Source organism: Falco peregrinus, chromosome 7, assembly GCF_023634155.1.
Source record: "Falco peregrinus isolate bFalPer1 chromosome 7, bFalPer1.pri, whole genome shotgun sequence".
Taxonomy (NCBI): Eukaryota; Metazoa; Chordata; class Aves; order Falconiformes; family Falconidae; genus Falco; species Falco peregrinus.
The window spans coordinates 5,176,699-5,194,767 of NC_073727.1; the positions used below are offsets into that span (position 1 = coordinate 5,176,699).

At 41.9% G+C, this 18,069-nt stretch overlaps 1 protein-coding gene across 1 annotated transcript in view; it reads right to left on the bottom strand.

Moving 5' to 3' along the window:
* KIF26B (kinesin family member 26B) overlaps window positions 1-17,832 on the bottom strand; it is a 66,416-nt gene extending 48,584 nt beyond the window's left edge. Inside the window, 5 exon segments of the mRNA XM_027779854.2 lie at window positions 5,609-5,768; window positions 10,520-10,703; window positions 13,603-13,865; window positions 15,936-16,029; window positions 17,632-17,832. Of these exon segments, the coding sequence (XP_027635655.2) occupies window positions 5,609-5,768; window positions 10,520-10,703; window positions 13,603-13,865; window positions 15,936-16,029; window positions 17,632-17,829 (899 nt within the window). The 5' untranslated portion in view covers window positions 17,830-17,832.
* Between the last annotated feature and the right edge of the window lie 237 nt (window positions 17,833-18,069).

Here is an 18,069-nt window from a genome sequence, read left to right on the forward strand (position 1 = left end):
TAGGTGTAAGTGATTGCCAGATGCTCCAAGTCCTCTTTATAGCCACGCTGATGGTGTTTCAGTGCTCTTGCTGGCAACCGCATCGCTCTTCCACGTTGCCAGAGCACTCTGGCTAGTGTCAAAGAGCAAGTGCCTAAGGCCAGGTCCTCAGCTGGTATCATATGGCATCGCTCCAGTGGCTTCAGCTTCTGCTAGCCAAGGCTCTGGTCCATGTGACCTGGCTGCCAACAACATGGAAAAAGTCTTTTGTTTCTGAACAGCTCATGTTTTTGATAGCTAATTAGGAACTATTTCACATTCAACAAAGTCTCCATTGAACACTCCTCTACAACTGGAACATTCAGGGGTGTTTCTTAGGCTTATTCCTCTTTTTGAATGGGCTCATTTCTTTTTCTCTTTTGCTTCCCAGTTCTTCTCTGTGGATTGTTGTCTCCTCTCCATGTTATCTCGGATGTCTCCCATTCATTTTGGGCCATTTTCCAGTCCTGTAATTCTGTTTCATCTGTCCTCATTTTCAATATTTCTCCTCCTTCTGCTCTCACATTTCCACAAGTAGAAGAGCAAAAATTTCTTCACCCTTTTCTAATATATTCAATGCTAAATTAACACAGAAAGATTAGAGGTTCCAAAGGCAGCACCACATATTTGCTGAGGCTCTCTGTGGTCTTTGTACCATGTTCTCATTGAGAAGAAGCAAAAGCAAGGATCAGAAGACTAGTAGATGGAGCAGTGGAAAGCAAAACTGATTGAAATTTCTCAGTTAAAAACCATAAATCACTTTAGGCTTAGGCACTGATGAAGTAACCATTAAACAGATGGCTCATTGGGCACATAGTTCAATTTTGGCATTAAATTCCTAGGCCTAGTAAGCAGACGCAGTTGTGTGAATCCCACAAAACTAAGACTTAGTTCAGGCTCATAAATAAGGATAAAATTCTCAGTACTAATACTAGTTGTTGTACAAGAATTGTATTGTGAACTGGGTTTTAGCTTTCCTTACTTCTTCCTGAAAAGTTTCCACTGACATTTCTTCTGAGAAAAATAACCTCATTCATGCTATAAATGCAAAGGCAAGATGTATAAACGAACCTGGGTTCCCAGATCTCTTCACGCAATTTTTTTCACATAGATGGAACAACTGCAGACAGATACACCCATTTAACCAAGAAAAGAATCTGAATTACTGGATCCATCCAAACCTTATTGTCATTTTACTCCAATGATTAACTAGCAATTTAAAGAAAATATCTGATATACAGCATATTCTTTAAACTCATCTTTTATACCACCGTACTATAATCCATAATTATTTTCTCCTCTTCGCTTAAAAGCAGTATTAGTCTACCCTTGACCAACGAAAACCAGAATTTTTATTTCATTAGGACCAACTATGTGAGTCCTTAACTCTAAAAAATATAAGAAAATAAGTCAACAGAGTCCTACCAACAGTTAAAATGTAAGTAGTGCTTTTTGCCAACTCGCAATGCCCTTTACAAATTCCTACTTTGATTTTTTCTAGTTCAGTTTTATAAATGGAATAAATAAATAAATACAGAAATAAATTATTTTCCAAAGGTCATGCAGAAAGAACGAATGGATTAGCCCATGGTTTAAGCACCAGATTAGATCTTAAAACATGGTGGCTCTGCCACTAAGCCTCCTGTGCAACCTTGCACCAGTCACTTAATATCATTTACTTTCTACAGATAGGATTAAAAAAAACCCCAAACAATACCAGCATGTAAGACCTGGGACAAACTGCAACCGTACGACAGAGAAGCAGAAGCGCCAAGAATAAAACTCATGCTTTTGACTCCTGCCCATCTATTTTACAGACAAGACTCCCTCCTTGGATAAGCATAAGCATGTAGTTCAAAATATAGGATGCTTCCAGAAACGCTAGCACATTGGGAGCGCACATTAAGAGAGAAGCCTATTAAATAAAACAAGCAACAATTTCGGAAAGAGAAATTCATACAGCCTTGCACTTTTCTAAACAGTTTTCTTACATTCTCATAGTCATTAAAATGTATAAAAATGATTATTTCCAAAACAGCATTACCATGAATTATCACCACCCCTGTTGCTTAGCAACTGGAGTAATTTTTGAATAGTGAGCTATATAAACCAGTATCTGGAGTTTGTGTAAATGGGTGTTCATTTGAGGGTTTAAAACACATTCATCTTGGAAATCAGAGGCAAATAATGCAGCACTAATGTAAAGCTGAAATGGTGTTAAAAAAATAAAATGGCACTAACAATTCCTGCAGCTCAGCAAAGCCCTGCGCCTGTAGCAGGAGCAAACTCCTTTGCTCTTCCTCGGCCTTGCACGTGCCCCTTTCCAACTTTTATGAGGACATTTGACAGGGCTCCACAGAAAATAATTCTTGCCCAGTCTTTTGAGGGGTTTGCTCGTAACTCAAGAGCAAAAGAAACTGGTGACATTAAATGGCAACGTATTGAAGTCAAATTAAAAATTCTATTTTTACATAACATACTGAGCTAGACGAACACACTGGTTCACACCACAACAGAATGATGTGCTTAGGAAGGTACCGCATAGGTCTGGACATTGATAGTGACAAAGAGATACTGAGATATTAGAGACAGATTATAAGTACATATGCGGAAGAGACAAACAAGAAATCACAGCCTGGCCACTCACTCACTGCATGTGGTTGCCCTTTATGGGGGATCTTGCCCATTTTTCAGACCCCTGTGGAATGTAACTTGAATGCCCAACAAGATCCTGAAGCATATCAGCCCGTACTGTTTGATGTCTGAGAATTTCTACATTACTTTCTTACAACTTTAGCAGCCAAGTCCCTGCTAAAGCTAATGTTAATCTCTGTTACATGTGTGTGTGTGTGTGTGTTGGGGGAGGAAGGGTGTCCCCAGGGGAGCAAGATTCTAATTTAATGGCTTCCAAGGCTTAGCCTTATGGGTAAGAAAAAAAATTGCAAAATGCACTGAACAGCAGCATGTGTTTTTCATAGAAACTGCAGGCAGAGAGGCAAATTCCTCCCTGGCATAAACACACAGCCCACAGAAGGCAATCCAGTAGCATCTGGTACCAGCTATGAATCTGAACAAGCTTTTCCCTACAACTACTACCTGCGGAGATGAAGCTGGATACTGCACTGAAGGGAGTTTAAGACCTGCAGCCTCTCAGCGTTTAGAGAACTGCGTTTCTGCAGTAAGAGAAAACCTGATGTCTATGAAATGGTGAGCTCCCAGGCTCCCGGGAAGCGATACAGTGCCAACTGACAGGCTGCCATAAGATACTTAATGGCTGTTCAACAGCTCGGATAAAGAAAAGATGCTCCATTTTGTCTGCTGCTCTACGGAAATTTGCTGAGACCACCCACGCAACGTGCAATGCTGTCACATAAGAAAACACTTCTGTTGTTTTCCTTCAGTCCCATTCAAAAAAGGCAGTTATTAAAATTTTAATTTTATCCTTAATAATCAACAACAACACCCTTAAAGAAAGGGAAGTGATATCAGCTATATAGGCTAGCCGCTGCTCTGAAGAGGAGGTGCCACCGAACATGTATCGCACCAGTCTATAGGATGCTCAGCTTCCACAATGCAGCACACACACATACCCCCGCCTGCCTCCCTTCTGCACCGAGGAGCAGCACACGCCTGCACCGCTGGGTCACTGAGCAAGTAGCATTTGCGCTCACCCAGCCACCAAGACTCTTATTTCCGTTGCTCGTGAATAGATCACTTTAGGGAAAAAATGCTTTCTGGACTCTTCTTGGCAAGATGTGAACAAAACTTGCTCCTAAGTATGCCAGTATGTTTTTCAAATTACATTTTAAAAGTCCTCCTTAGAAACAGAGAGGTTGGCTGTGATTTATAGATGACTGACCACTTCTCTATATTTATGATTTATAATATCTTCTCTTATAGGAGTGAACTCAAGAGGAGATGCTGGCCATAAGAGAGCTTTTATTGGCTTTCAGCAGCACAGACAGTGATGGGCGAGTACGCCAGCCCCCCTGGCTGTGTAAGCTCGGAGTGCAACAGACAGGAATCCCAGCAGAGACTGGGAAGCAGCAAGTAGAAGACAAATTTGGTCTTGAAGACCTTGTCTTGAAGACAAGACGATTTTCTCCCAGTCAGCCACTGCCAGGAAGGACAGCTGTTGTCTTTGGTAACTATCCCTTGTATGTTTACTTCTAACCTAGGGAGCATCATTAACATCATTTTTTCTATTCCAACAGCTGGCCTTCCCTTCAATCCATAACATCCAGCAGGAAGGAAGACAGAGTTTGATAAGCAGAGTTTGAGCTACGCTTTGTGCAGTGCAGAGTTCAAGCTATTTTCACACTGTGACTAGGTGCACAGTCCAACAAACAGCTGATGAACATTTCTACGTACAAATTTGGTTGCCCCTTAACTGAATTTCAGTCTGAGTGAGCTCCAGGAACAGAAATGTTTCCAGAAAGCCGGTTTTAAGCCAGACTGCCAAATAATTTTGGAAAATAAATGTTAGAAGAAAAATTAAATTATAGCCAATCTCAATTCTTTTTTATTTTCCAAAATGAAAATATGAAAACCATAGAAGAAAACTTGTCAGTACCTTGCAATCTTGAATGAATATGAGAAAACAAGCATGTTTACAGCCCTTAAAATGATAAGAAGGGTAAAATGTATGGACTGAAACAGGCTCTGTGAATGACTTGGTTCGGTTTTCCTGTCATCCCGTTGTTCCTAACTCCAGATCTCATGTACATGTCCTTCACCAATGGTGACATTCATTAGCAGTTCAATTACAAGATGCTCCTGTAAGCTGCCCCTGTGATGCTAGTTGCTACTCCCCAGGCTTTAGGCTAGAGAAAACCAGCACCATCCACCACATCTGAAACTTCTCAGTAGGAAGCCTGTATGACTAAATGGGCTGGGTAATGAATCCAAGCTTGCTTTCAGACCTGCACAAACGGAGTGAGATGATGCCAAAGAGACGTGAGTACAAAACATACCCACCAGGTGAGCAACTCCTCTCCTTTTCCCGAAGTCACCTGCAGTAGCCAAGGCCACCTGTTGTCTAGCATGGGAAATAATGCCTCATACTTTTTTGCAAGTGAAAGGCTGACACTGAGATTCCAACCATACCACAATAAAATGTAAAATAACCTCGGATCACAGAGGGGATCTCATGACAAGCATGCATGCTCATTGCAACATGTGTCTTCAAGAAACTGAATTCCAAACAATGGCCAGCAAAATGATTTTCTGTATAGGGCTGCATTATGGCAACAATGCTTGCAAAGCAAATACGGAACCGGCTCTCAGATGCTTTGAAACATTCAAAATATCTTTGAACAGTCCTAGAGAACAAAATCCTAATGTGCTGAACTTTGAGCCTGAAGATCTTTAAGACACCTAGGTCCTATTCTAGCAGGTTTCTTCCTGTGAGACCTGAATATCAGACACAGTGCAGCTGTGTTCAGCATCAGGTGGTGCTGAACCTCAGGCAGGTTTTGCTGTACCTCAGGAGGGCTGCACCACTGCTGCTTACCTGGAGCCTGCCTCAAACCCAGGCAAACCAACTGCTAGCAAGCATCTCTCGCTAGGTGTGACACAGAACACCACTTACTTGTATGGGATGTGCTTGCTTCCGTTGACTAGAGCGAGGATGACGTTGCCCAGTGCTGACAAGGAGAGGCAGAGGGCAGGGCTGCCCTCCCGGTTTTTGCTGAGCACTTTCACGCAGCTCCCCAGGTCAATCAGGTGCAAGCGGCTGCGACCTCCCGACACTGCCACAAACAAAGCGAACAGTTAGCGTGGGACTCCAGCAGCAGCCTCTCAGCAAGGCAGAAGCCTGGCCACCACCTGCAAAGAGGAACACAGCCCAGAAACTTCTCCTAATTTGTGTCAGCAGCAACAGACGGTGGGGGTTCTGTTAACTCGCTGTCAGCTTTGATTGCTGCACATCACTGTCCACTCCAGACTAGCTTACAAATTGCTGAGGCTTTCAGTACTCACCAGCTCCCGCAGATTTCACTTTGTGAGTGATCATTGTGGGGTTTTGTTGTTTTGGGTGTTTCCCCCCCCCCCCCCCCCCTTTTTTTTTTAATACAGCTCTGTTAGCCTGTACCTGAGTTGGCTCTGTTTTGTCTCTGTCATTTCTCTTCCTCTGCCCAGAAAACTCCAGGCTGGGAATTGCTGCTTGGTGAACATTGGCCCTGTGGTAGCCTCTCTTATCTTTCCCATCTTGATCGTCAGAAGAATCTGTGGCATCAGCGGGACTTTCAGCTTTGGTTTAAATCGATATACTTCTACATTTGCATTTGGGCTAAGAGAAGGTTTGCCATGCCATGGGTAACGGACTGTCAACACACTGCCCTGCTCTGAAAATTGTTCCTGTAAAACTGTCAGTGGATCCCCGTGTTTTTCCTTGTTTTCTCTGTATCAACACACTACCTTTAATGTGAAAAGGTGCTAAAGTTGAAAAATCAAGATGAGCTGACATTTGATCTCTTCAAAAGCTATGCTTGTGAACCCAGGACAGGGATTCTATAGGCTTTACAGAAGTGCTTCTAGTTCTCTAATCCCTCAAGACAATTCCCTAGCTGGGTTTTTCTGCGTCTGCTCTTGACCACTCCTCCCTATTCTCGAGAGTTAATTTAGAAGCAATCTGTAGGAAAAGGCAGTTTTAGTTCTACGATCTTAACTCAATAGTTCAGAGCACTATTTGAGGACACACACATAACTCAAACAGGAGTGGAAATACTTTCACATCAGAGTTTACCTCTATGCAAATATATTCACAGTCATTTTGACACAGGACCTCAGCTTATGCATCTGGTAAAGAAATGTATGAGCAGTGGGGGAAGATCAGTTCACAAGGAAAGATGGTGATGGGAGAAACTGCACGATGGGGACCTTAGAAAACTATTTTCCAGATACATTTAATTTGGAAATGTCTTATCAACTGGAAGTATGTTTTTTCAATGACCCTGCATTCAGTAGCTGTGGTACCATGCCATGGTACACAGGTGTGTAGGTGCCATAGGAGGAAGAAGGAAACAAGCTTACACAGAGATGTGAAGAAGACACTTGGTAAAACTTCTGCATATAAACAGGTGATACACAATCATATCATTTTGCAGATTTGCTCACAGAAAGTCTACTATGAAAAATGCATATAAAACATAGAAAATATATGGCTCCTAAAGATACACGTCACTATTAGCTGTAACCTAAAACATGTTAACTTACACTGAAAAAAATGAGAGAGGGATTTCATTTTGCAAGCACTGCAAAACACAGGGCTCACTGGTTAGTCTTACTGCCTGGCATCTTGCATGATGCTAAACATTCTGTAAAAATATCCATCCTTTCTGTACAATGTGTTATATACAATGCTGTAATTGTAGGTGATAGCTAATTAAAATGAACAACAATAAAACAAGTAGATTTTTTATGATAAAAGACAAAAGAAACAAAGAGAAAGAAAAGAAGAAAAGAAAAGCAAAGAGAAGCAAAGAAAAACAAAGAAAAGCAGAGAGAAAAAAAAAAAAAGAAAAAAGAAAGAAAAGAAAAGAACAAATAGAGAAGACTTTTTCTGAAAGTGGTTTCTGCTATGGGATTTGAGAATAATATTCCAAAAATGTAGCCAGCATCTCTGTCAACAATTCTTAAAATACAATAACTTGGGCTTCTTTCAAGTCCTGTCGGTTCTTCAGCTACATCAGGTATTAGGCAACAGAGGATTTCCATGTATTAAATTATACTGTGACATTGGTTAAGTCATGCTGAGTATCACGAAACAGAAGTGAAGGATTGACATCTGATTAAAATTAATGTTGGTGGCTAGGCATTCAAAACACAGATTACACGACAACCCATGAAAGGTGTCCGTGGAAGTTTCAGCACCGTGCTCCGAGTGGTGGGAAGAGGTGGGACACTTCTCATGGGGAAGCATCCAGAGGCACGACGGGCTCCCGCACTCACTGCGGAAGGTCAGGCTGCCCTGGGACCCATCCAGGCAGCTGCCCTTTCACTCTGCAACATTCGTGGAGCACTTTTGCCTCAATGCTAAAAGTCCTTAAAGCAATTAGACTGTGGAGTCCCTGAGTCCTCTAAGACTGCTACACTCAGAAAGCTGACACTACCTTTTTTTTAGTATCCCCCAGTGATTTCCTTTGAAAAACAAAATGTGTTTAGCGGCTACTGAAAATGACTGCAGGTGACTTGACTGAATTATGTACAATAAATATTTCTGTTGCTAAGATTACCGGACATTGGGGAAATGAAAGAAAATTGAAAAAATCACTGCCCTTCAAAATCACAGTCATATTGTTTCCAAAGACATTCCAATTACAGAGGCTGAGAAAATCTAGAATTAAGAGAAATAACCGGATTTTTTCTTCTTATTTAGTTTACAAGTCAAAGACAGACATGTTTAGGATGGCAGATCTACTTGCTTGATCTGAAAATGAAGTTATTAGGCAAGTTCTCCACTAATGTGCCTGGCAGCTATAGAGAAAAGAAGTGGAACACCCTGACACTTGGTTTTGTCTGTGGCCACAGAGGCTTCGGAGAGCTGACAGGTGAAAAATGATGGTGCCAGCTCTGCCACAATGCCATTTATTTCAGTGGTGCTGAGCCTGCTTCATGACATTCCTGGTAATGAATCTAACAAGGAGGTAAGTACAATACCAATGCGTTATTCTAAGTCATTTTATACTAAAATCATAACGTTGGCCAACCCTTTAATCTCTTGTGCTTTAGAAGCTGTTTCTTTGGGGGTTTTTTTTGGGGTTTTTTTTCCCCTCTCCTTTTTTAATCCTGTTACTGGAATCTATGTATCTCTACTATCTTCACGTGGGGGTTTTTTGTGGGTTTTTTTTTCTGAAAAGTCCTTCATTACAGCAGGAGCCAGTGGTAATCACTAGGCGCCCTTTCGGAGCAGCTGGAATTCCCCCCTCATTCAATTATCAGTGAGATCTGACCCTGCCTGGCTTGTGAGGCCACTCAGATATGGGAACTTGAAGACAGGAGGTGGTGTGGCCACAAGACAAAGATATAACTAAAGGCAGTGCGTAAAGCATGCCATATTATAATCCAACAGGATTATGTCTCATTTTTTGAAAATGAGTCATTATAGCCACAGGAAAATAAATTTTCCCTTTGATTAATTGTGTTTGAAAACAGTAGAAAAGGACTGTGCATACATGTACATGCATGCAGTAAAAAGCATGGAGGATTAATAATTCCCTCAAAATCAGCCATCTTTATTCCTATGAAGCAGTCTGTCTGAGCATTCAGTCTTCCTTTCCACCGCAGAGTGGTTAATTAAGAAACCTTCAGTTAATTGAGATTTCTGCCTGCCAGTTCCACAGGCGTTATTACTTAAACACATGCAAACTGCATTTCCATTTAGAGCAACTTTCTGGTTTTCTCTCTTGTAGCTACAGACAATGTAAATTTTCTGCATTTGAACATTAGACATTAATACTGCAGTGGTGTTCACCCACTGCACATCATAGCTTGCAATCTATTCCTTATTACAAATAACCTATGCAGAGACAGGACCTGAAACATATGCTGTTTCTGCAGAATTGCTTAAGTCCACAAATTTAAAGAAGCAGAGGTCTCTGGTGTCTTTCAAACAAACATTTTTTCCCCTGTAAAAAATGATTATTAAAAAAAAAAGAATTTTAATGTGAAAGTTTTCTTTTTCGGTGGGGGTGCTTATATTATACAAATCTGTTATCACTGGAACTTAGTAAAAAGCAAACAAACTTCTATCTCTGGTTATAAACAATCCAGGAGACTTGGAACAGAAGATAAATACAATAAAAAAATAGAAATAGTGCAAGTCAAATGAAACCTTTGAAAAATATAAAAACATATAAGTAGGAATGGAAGCATCTTTTCCTCATTTACAATTGAGAGATGGAAGGAATGACACAAGCCAGAGAAAACACCTGTGGCAAAGAGAGGGAGCAAGGCAACCTGAAAAGCCCAGAGCCTTTACAAAGAACCACGAGAGTCCTTTGTACATGTGTAGCTGGGCTGGCAACTAAAATATTTTGTATCTCCATGAAAAGGTACAGTTTATGGATTGCCAGCATCAGCTTCCACACACACACTGCCCTATTTAGATGCCGGAGGAGCAGCTAACGTGAGGGTGGCTAGGAATTCCCATCACCACAATATTTTACTCCATGACCTCAACACTGTCGGTAAAGATAATGTTAAAAGCCAGTTGGAAATTATCTTTTTTTTTTTTTTTTACATAGAGAGGCCCAGACAGTGCTGAGGACTAACTGTTAGTATCTCCACAACAGCAATTAAACTGAGAAGTGATGGTGATAATCCCCAGTGGCCTTTGATGGCTGTTGGTGGGTCTTCACCAGGCAGGTGAAGAGCCTGGTATGAATGACTCCACCCTGTGCTGAATGCAGAAACCTGCTAATTTTCATGGCTAAAGAATATTGTTTAAAGCCCATTTGAGTCAGGTTTGGAGGGGACAGAAGGGAGCAAGGGGACAGCTTACTTCCTCCTTTGCCGCTCTTCTCCATGCGGTACTGGTAGATGTGCAGGGTGAAGAGCATGTGGGAGTTGCGGTGGTCCTCCTCATCGCAGTCCCGCTGGCTGCTGCGGCGTGAGGCGATGGCAGCATCCAGGAAGAAGGCAGCCTTCTCTGCTGTAGGGGCACGGAGCTCACTCTGGTTCTGAAGCTGCAGTTAAGACAAGGGAGAAATGACCGAGAAGCTCCCACACAAGCAACACCACCAGACAACCTCCCTTAGTCAGCGCACGCTGTGGGCACGCTGGATCTGAGGGCACCAGGAAGGAGGAGGTGCCCATGGAATGAGACCCTCCTGACACCAGCATGTCCTCCAGGAGCCCCATGATGGAATCCTGGCTTTTGAGTGTTCTCTCTTGGGGTATCTCTGGTTGAAGCTGCTACACATAAACCCCAGCAAACTGGGAACCGTTCCACGGGCCGGACAGGTGCATAAATTTCTTCCTTCGCTTTCCCAGAATTTTAAGCCATTTATGCTTATTACTTATTCATTATTTTCATTATTTTTACTGCCTTTTTTCCCCCTGCATTGCTGGTTCTGGCAATCACTATGTCCTTCTGATAATCAGAAGTGGGGGGAAAAAAATTGTGTGAGAAACACCAATCCCAGAATCAACAGCTGGTGGAGACGGGCAGGGGCAGGACTGTGCATTACCCTTCAGAAAGTGTTAAAAGGGAGCAGTCCACAGATAAATAACAAGACTGAAGCCCCACAGCATGTGGGGAGCAGCACAGAAGAGAAGCCTCTTTTTTGCCCCTTCATACCACAAGCTTATGCATCTGCTGACAAGCCAGGGCAATCCATTAAAGGGAACAAGGCAGGTAATGCACATACAGTCACATTTGCTGGACCTCAACCCCAGTCACCAGCCTCCTCTTATCTGTCTCAAGTGATAGACAGCATAGGAGGGCAGGCATTATTACCCGCCCCCCGCCCCCCCCCCCGCCCCCCCCCCCCCCCGCAATGTTAGGAATGCATGCATGTTTCGTGTCACCCAAGATTAGTTTTTCAGTGGAAGGGACATGTGACTGTGCGATCTTATGGCATCAGTTCTGGTAGTATGCAGAGATGGCCTGCAGCCCATAGGATAGGCTTGTTTTGCCTGGTGTAAAAACAGGGACAAGCTCCCATCTGCAGGGTTTGTTCCCCTACTGTGTAATACAGCTAGAAGTCAGGTTCTCCTAAAGAAGACAGTCCTCCTGTCTTCTCTTCCTGACCATTGATCAGCCTGAGGAGGGATAAAGGCAACACTGTGCATGGGAGGGGGTGACACAGCTGAAGGCTAAGCTCTCTCTAGAAAGAGGGAGAGGAGCAGGAAGGGGTTAACCAGGCAAGCAGAAGGCAGGCCAGTCTGTGGGCTGATCTCACTAATGTAAGCAACAAGAAAATGTGCATACTTGGAAAGGCCCAATGACAGACAGTATGACATATGGTGATTATTCATTTACTACACACACTGCTGATTTTGCGTATCTGTGTGGCTACAATATAATATCTTCCCTTCATCTGAGCATTTTGAGAATTCAGGTGTAGGACACAGGACTCCAGAATATCACTATGTCTTGTGAACACACATAAAAGGCTTCTTTTCTTGCAAATCGATGCAGTATCTTACACTGCAGAGATACACAGGTGTCTCATGGAGCTACCTTTTCTCCACCGATCTAAAATAATTTTGCATATAGCTGTTCTGTATCTAAATGAAAATAAGCAACACAAATGGGATATTTATTATTATTGTTGTTGCTGTGCTTAAATACCTTAGTAAAGAATAGTTGAAGGAGAGGCCAGTGGTTACACGGTTATGTAACGGATGTAATCTACATATGCTAATTCAGATCTTAACTGGCCCTTCTATCACCCCAATGGGAACTGTGAAGACTCAAGTCTCCCACCTTTTATTCACTAGACTGCACCCATTCTAGATACCAGAGGGTGAGATCTCGTGATACTCATGTTTTTCATACAGCACTAAAGCCAGGAGTCAAAGGAGAACGAGAACCTTAATTGTTATTTTTAATCAAGACATAACTTTGTAGTCCCTGGGTAGAATGGAAAAGAATGGAAAATATGACCTAAGTATGTCTAAAAGCCATAAACCACAAAGAGATAAACCACAAAATTTATTACTTGCTATTTAAAATCTCATGATTCATTACTTTTGTGGATGTGAATCATGATTTCTAGACGCTTGGAGCTGGAAATAGGGTACGTGACCCTGTAGGTCTGTTCCCTGCTTCCTCCATTCCCCAGCCTTGGACAGCCAGTGTCCTGCAGGTTCTCCCGAAGCAGCCTTTGCTTTTAAGGTTGAAAGAATGGATTCAAGCTCCATCCTGCTGGTTTGCTCCCTCTTCATCTACTCACGCAAACCGCAGATTTACTCCTTCAGAGACAGCAAAATGAAAGAATAAGTTCTTTTCCCCTCAAACCAAGAGGGGGGAAAAAATAGGGCTGCTGAGACTTTCTAGTGGTTACCCAGGAAATACACCAGCCACTTACTCATTCCTGCTAAACCTCCAAACCTGAGAAGAGTTTGAGTTATTCTTGGCTTGCCCAGCTCACAAATTTATTTCTTGGCAGCAATTAATAAGTAGCAATTAATGCTTCCTACAACATTGCTAATGAAAAGGTTATAAATAATGTAGTTTATAAAGAGATAAACAGCCATATTAATGGCCTTCAGCTATTTGTGCAGTACTGTAAATATTTTAGCTTGTTGTTTTACAAAAAAGAGATCACACTTTTTCCTTTTTTTTTTTTTTTTTAAGAATGAGGTGAATTTTAGTTTGCACTGAATGTTTTCGTATTTTATTGCAAACACAAGCCCCTGCTCAATATCAGTTATACCAGAGGTACAAATATTTAGGCCAGGAGAGCAGATGGCCCTGCAGCTGCAGGTCATCAAGTTCTTGCATGTTTTATAGTAAACACTTTCAAGTCTATGAACTTTATACTCTGGGTAGTTCTTGAATTTGAACCATCTTAACAGAAAAAAAAAAAAAAAAAAATCACATTGCTTGTTTCAGTGTAAAATGAACCTTGGATTCACCTGCATGCCACAAATGGGGTCTTCACAAAGGTAGACACCTGGGGACTGGCCATCTTGCAGGCTGCCTGTGGCCACTTCTGACAACAGGTCTCTCAGATTTTCTTCCTTCCCCCATACTTCCACCGCAGAAATTCGGACCGAGAAGCGGGCTCCCGTCTTCTCTTTGCGTTCGTTAATCAACTTGAAGAGCCAGGAGATGGCACAAGGGATTATGCCGAGGTTTTGCATGGAATCATCCTTCCCGATCATGGTGTATGACTTTCCTGTCAGGAATGGGGGGATGGAGAAGAGATAACAACATCACTCCCAGGACCTTCACAGCCTTCTGCCAAGAGAGATTATCTTGCACAGCCTCATGAAAGCGACTTCTTCATTACAATAAGGACAGTCAGCAAGGGAGAAAGATAGGCAGGCAGACAAATAGGACATGGAACATGCAGATGAAATCTTGAGCTGTTTTCAAAAATCATTTCCTCGTGCATTCCCCTGACATCTCCCATCCCCCAGGCAGGGTGCTTCAGGTCCCAACCACACAACACTGTAGCCCCTGCCGTGGGTGGGTGGCGGGGGGAATTGAGCAGGGCAGGACTGCCATGGTCTCTAAAAATCCCTACTGTGCGTTTAGTGTTCTTTGAATAGCATTTTACTTCAAACAGTCTATTACGCTTCGGTTGGGATTGCTGGAAACTGCTCCCAGGATCATACAGATATAACTTCATCCAGAAAAACCCCAACAGCTGCATGTGCTCTTTTAGTGCAGAAGTGTGTCCACAACAAGAAATGTTTCTCCTGGGTCAAAACTTGCCCCTGGTTTGCTATCATTTGACTTTGCAATTATAGCTCTGGCTTGTCTCTCCTCTAAAACGTTTGCTGATTATGAACAGACACACAGTACTATCTGATACCGCTTTAGGTGTCACGACGTATAACACTTTTAGACAACTTTTCTAAAGCTCCTAAATTTATAAGCCAAATGATAAAGGTATACACCGTTTCAGGCAAATACTTATGGATTCTTTACCTTGTTGACTTCCTCACGTTGAATCTCTGTGGAAAAAGATGAGTGAGGAAAGTATGTCTATGCACGTGCCTGTGGCGAGGTCCGGGTGTGCCTGTGGCTGGTGGCACAGGGCAGTGCAGGCACCGAAGCTCCTGCTCCAGCAGAGCCCCAGCTGGGCCACCTCTCTAAAGGGCACCGTGCACTTGTGAGACACTTACCTGGCGGCTTTCTTCTCCTTCTTATTTACCATCCCCTGTTTGGCAGGTCACAGGGGGTTCAATATCCAAGTGTCACTCCTGGCTGGCCCAGAGGGGCTTTGTGGTAAGTTGGACCAGTGGCCCTGCTCCCTTCATTGTACCCGAGCTGGTGGCATTACAGCACTCGGGACTCTCCAGTCTTTGTTGCCTATAATTTGGGATAATCATGGCCTGATTACAGCTTGATTTCTTTATCATCTGAAAAACTGATTTATTCTTTTAAATGATATATGTAATGCTTCTTTGAGATGGTAAAGAACAGGGATCATTGTACACACACAATACAATGCTCTTAATTACAGATACAGTATTTTCAAAATACTAGTAGATAAGCATGAACAAAACCCATGACTACTCTTGAAATCCACTTATTTCAAAAGAATGGTGTGTTAATGATGATGATTCTTCTTTTTATTGTCTTTCCACAAATACCTGAAATGCTGTTGATGCGTTTGCAAAGTGCGAGCTTTGACCCACTGGTAACATTCAGTAAATCATTAGAACAGGATTTGTTTGAGACAGAATAGGAAGAGGTTTGTAATGATGGAATTGTCTAATTAGGGAATAGAATATAAATCAAACATTGCAAGTGCCCAGTCACAGCACTTGAATTGTGCCATCACAAACGTCAAGTACTTGAGTGGTTGTTTCCAGCCTTTACACAGCCTGATAGAAGTGGTATTTTGGCAAAGAGTCTCCAACACCAAGCACATTTGTAAAACTGCAGATCACTGTCAGATCATTCATTAGCAATTCACTGTTGGATCATTCATTAACAATTGAAGACAGTGCTAAAAATTGCTATAGTACTCAGGGGACAGAATGAAGCAACAACTCAAAGATAACTTCTGTTTCAAAGAGCATGCTGCCCAACATTTAAGACAATATGCAAAGTGAATAGATGTGTAAGCAGAAGGTGAAGGTGTAGTACAAGGTCATGCACAGTGTACCACTTTCAAATACAATTACTATGCACAGACAAATGAAAATTTCTTTTCCCTAATCTAATGAACTAGCAGTCTTGGGTTAAAAATATTCACTTTGCTGCTTGAGTAAGGAAATTTAACAATACCAACCAAGCTTGGCATGGCCAAAGCAGAACACACAGCCATCTGCCCCATTGACCACAGACTGGATCACCTCAGCCACAGTCCCAGCACATACTTCAGCCTGTAACAGGTATTAAAAAACAAAGAAAAAACAAAACAAAACAAAAACAAACAAACAAACAAACAAAAACAGAAAAAAAAGAAGGAAAAAAAAGAAAGAAAATAAACCCATTAACAATAATAAGGAAAATCAACAGAGTATTTTTACTGGAAAATGGTTGTAAGATCATCAGTGTCCCAGCTAGCATGTTGAAATATCAAATAGTTTAATCTTGCTTGTCTCATTCATGTGCCCTATGCTGTTGCTGGGAATGGCGTTACTTGTGTAAGCACACAAAGCAGGACTTTTGTTCTGTGTCAAGTAAGTTTCATTTGCTGAAGCATCAACATCCTTTGTGGAGTTAAGCAAAATACACACACTGTAAGGGGATGCAGATGGTTTGTTAGAATTGCCTATTTAGGGGACTTAAAAAAAAAGAGAAAAAACAACCAATACTAAGAATTTTTACAGGCTCTATTATTTCCCCAATTATTCCCCAAATATTGAACTCCCCTGAGTTCAATTCTACTAGCAGATGGGTAAGGAATGTAAGGGGAACACACAGCCACTTTGGAATTAGCTAGGTGACATTTCTTAATTTCTCTATGTTATTATGAGCTGTCTGAGGTTTTTGCAGCAGTAGGCTCTATCCTGAAGGCTGTAGCAGTAGTCTAAGAAGTACAACACACAGATTTAACCTGGGCATTCTTAGATTTAAAGTTCCAGCAGGCTGAATGGTCTGCAGTGCGTCTGCCCATCAACAATGGGTGAAACGAAATTAGAATTAGCAGTTCAGGTGAATGTAAAGCGCTTCGCATTTGGTACTAAATCATGTAAATTCACCTCGTTCATAGGCGTTTCTTGACTGTCTCTATAATTGTAAATAAAATGGGCCAAGAAAGGGACTGTTCACAGGCATCCTGGCATTAGAATGGGAGGTGCTTGCTGCAGGGACCAGAATTAGGTCAGGGACTGCTCTAATGGTACAATCATATGAGGGTGCTTTAGCTGGCCCTGTGTCCTACCTCTGTCTAGTTAACTGTGCAGAAACAGTCTTACAGCACAGTTTTCTAATTATACTTTGCAATGTTACTTTACTCTTCTTCTGTCCTCCTCGTGACGTTTGGGTAACATAGTTTATCAAACCAAAGAAATCTAATAAAATAAGAAATCTGAATATTTACACATGATTAACGGTTCGTGGGTTAAAATCCCCATGCTCCTACTGTAAACTGTACAATAGAATACTGAATAAATAATCCTTGAGTTTTTAATGAATAGAGGACTGCATTGGATAACTGCAGTTCTGATCAGATTACTGTATACACCAGATAATAAGGTCTTACAATATACAATAACTTGTTGATATTGAGGATTTGCCCACTAGGTACCATTTAGCACATACCCTGCACGTATAATTTTAAGTGCAGTTATTTAAAGAATAAAGAAAACACACCATTACCAAAATATGATTTAATAAGCCGGTATCGTTATTGATGACATCGGTGGGCCAAATTGAGCCCTGCTCTAACTGCACTGGAAGTACCATCGTTGCAGCACAAACTAATTTGGCTCTGGTGCCTGCTGTTGTCTAGATAACTGTTCTGATCACACGTCGCCTACCTGTGACGCATCCTGGGGGAAAACCGCATCGAAAGCAAACATCTTGGGTGGAACCTGGTTGCCCCTTTTCTGGAAAGCATTCTGACCTCCACAAGCCAATGGGTCGTACAGTGTGATTTGCTTCTTACGGGGGTCAACTTTTAAGAAAGAGCTGGACTCAGATGTGTCTCTGGCAAGCGTGGAAGAGATGCGTACCATGACTTTGACCTGTCAGCAAACACACAAAAAGATGATCACATTTGATTAGTCTGTTGGATGCTCTGGACTGGTATGTTGAATGAATTTTCCAGTTACACTCGACCATATCACGCTTGCTGTAGCATCTCGGTGGAAGTCAGTGAAGACACAGGAATTATTATAGGCAGAATTTGGCCTAAAATACACAGTGAACAAAGCCAGAACTCATCTCCGTCTATTTCAACAAGCAGCTTGTGTATT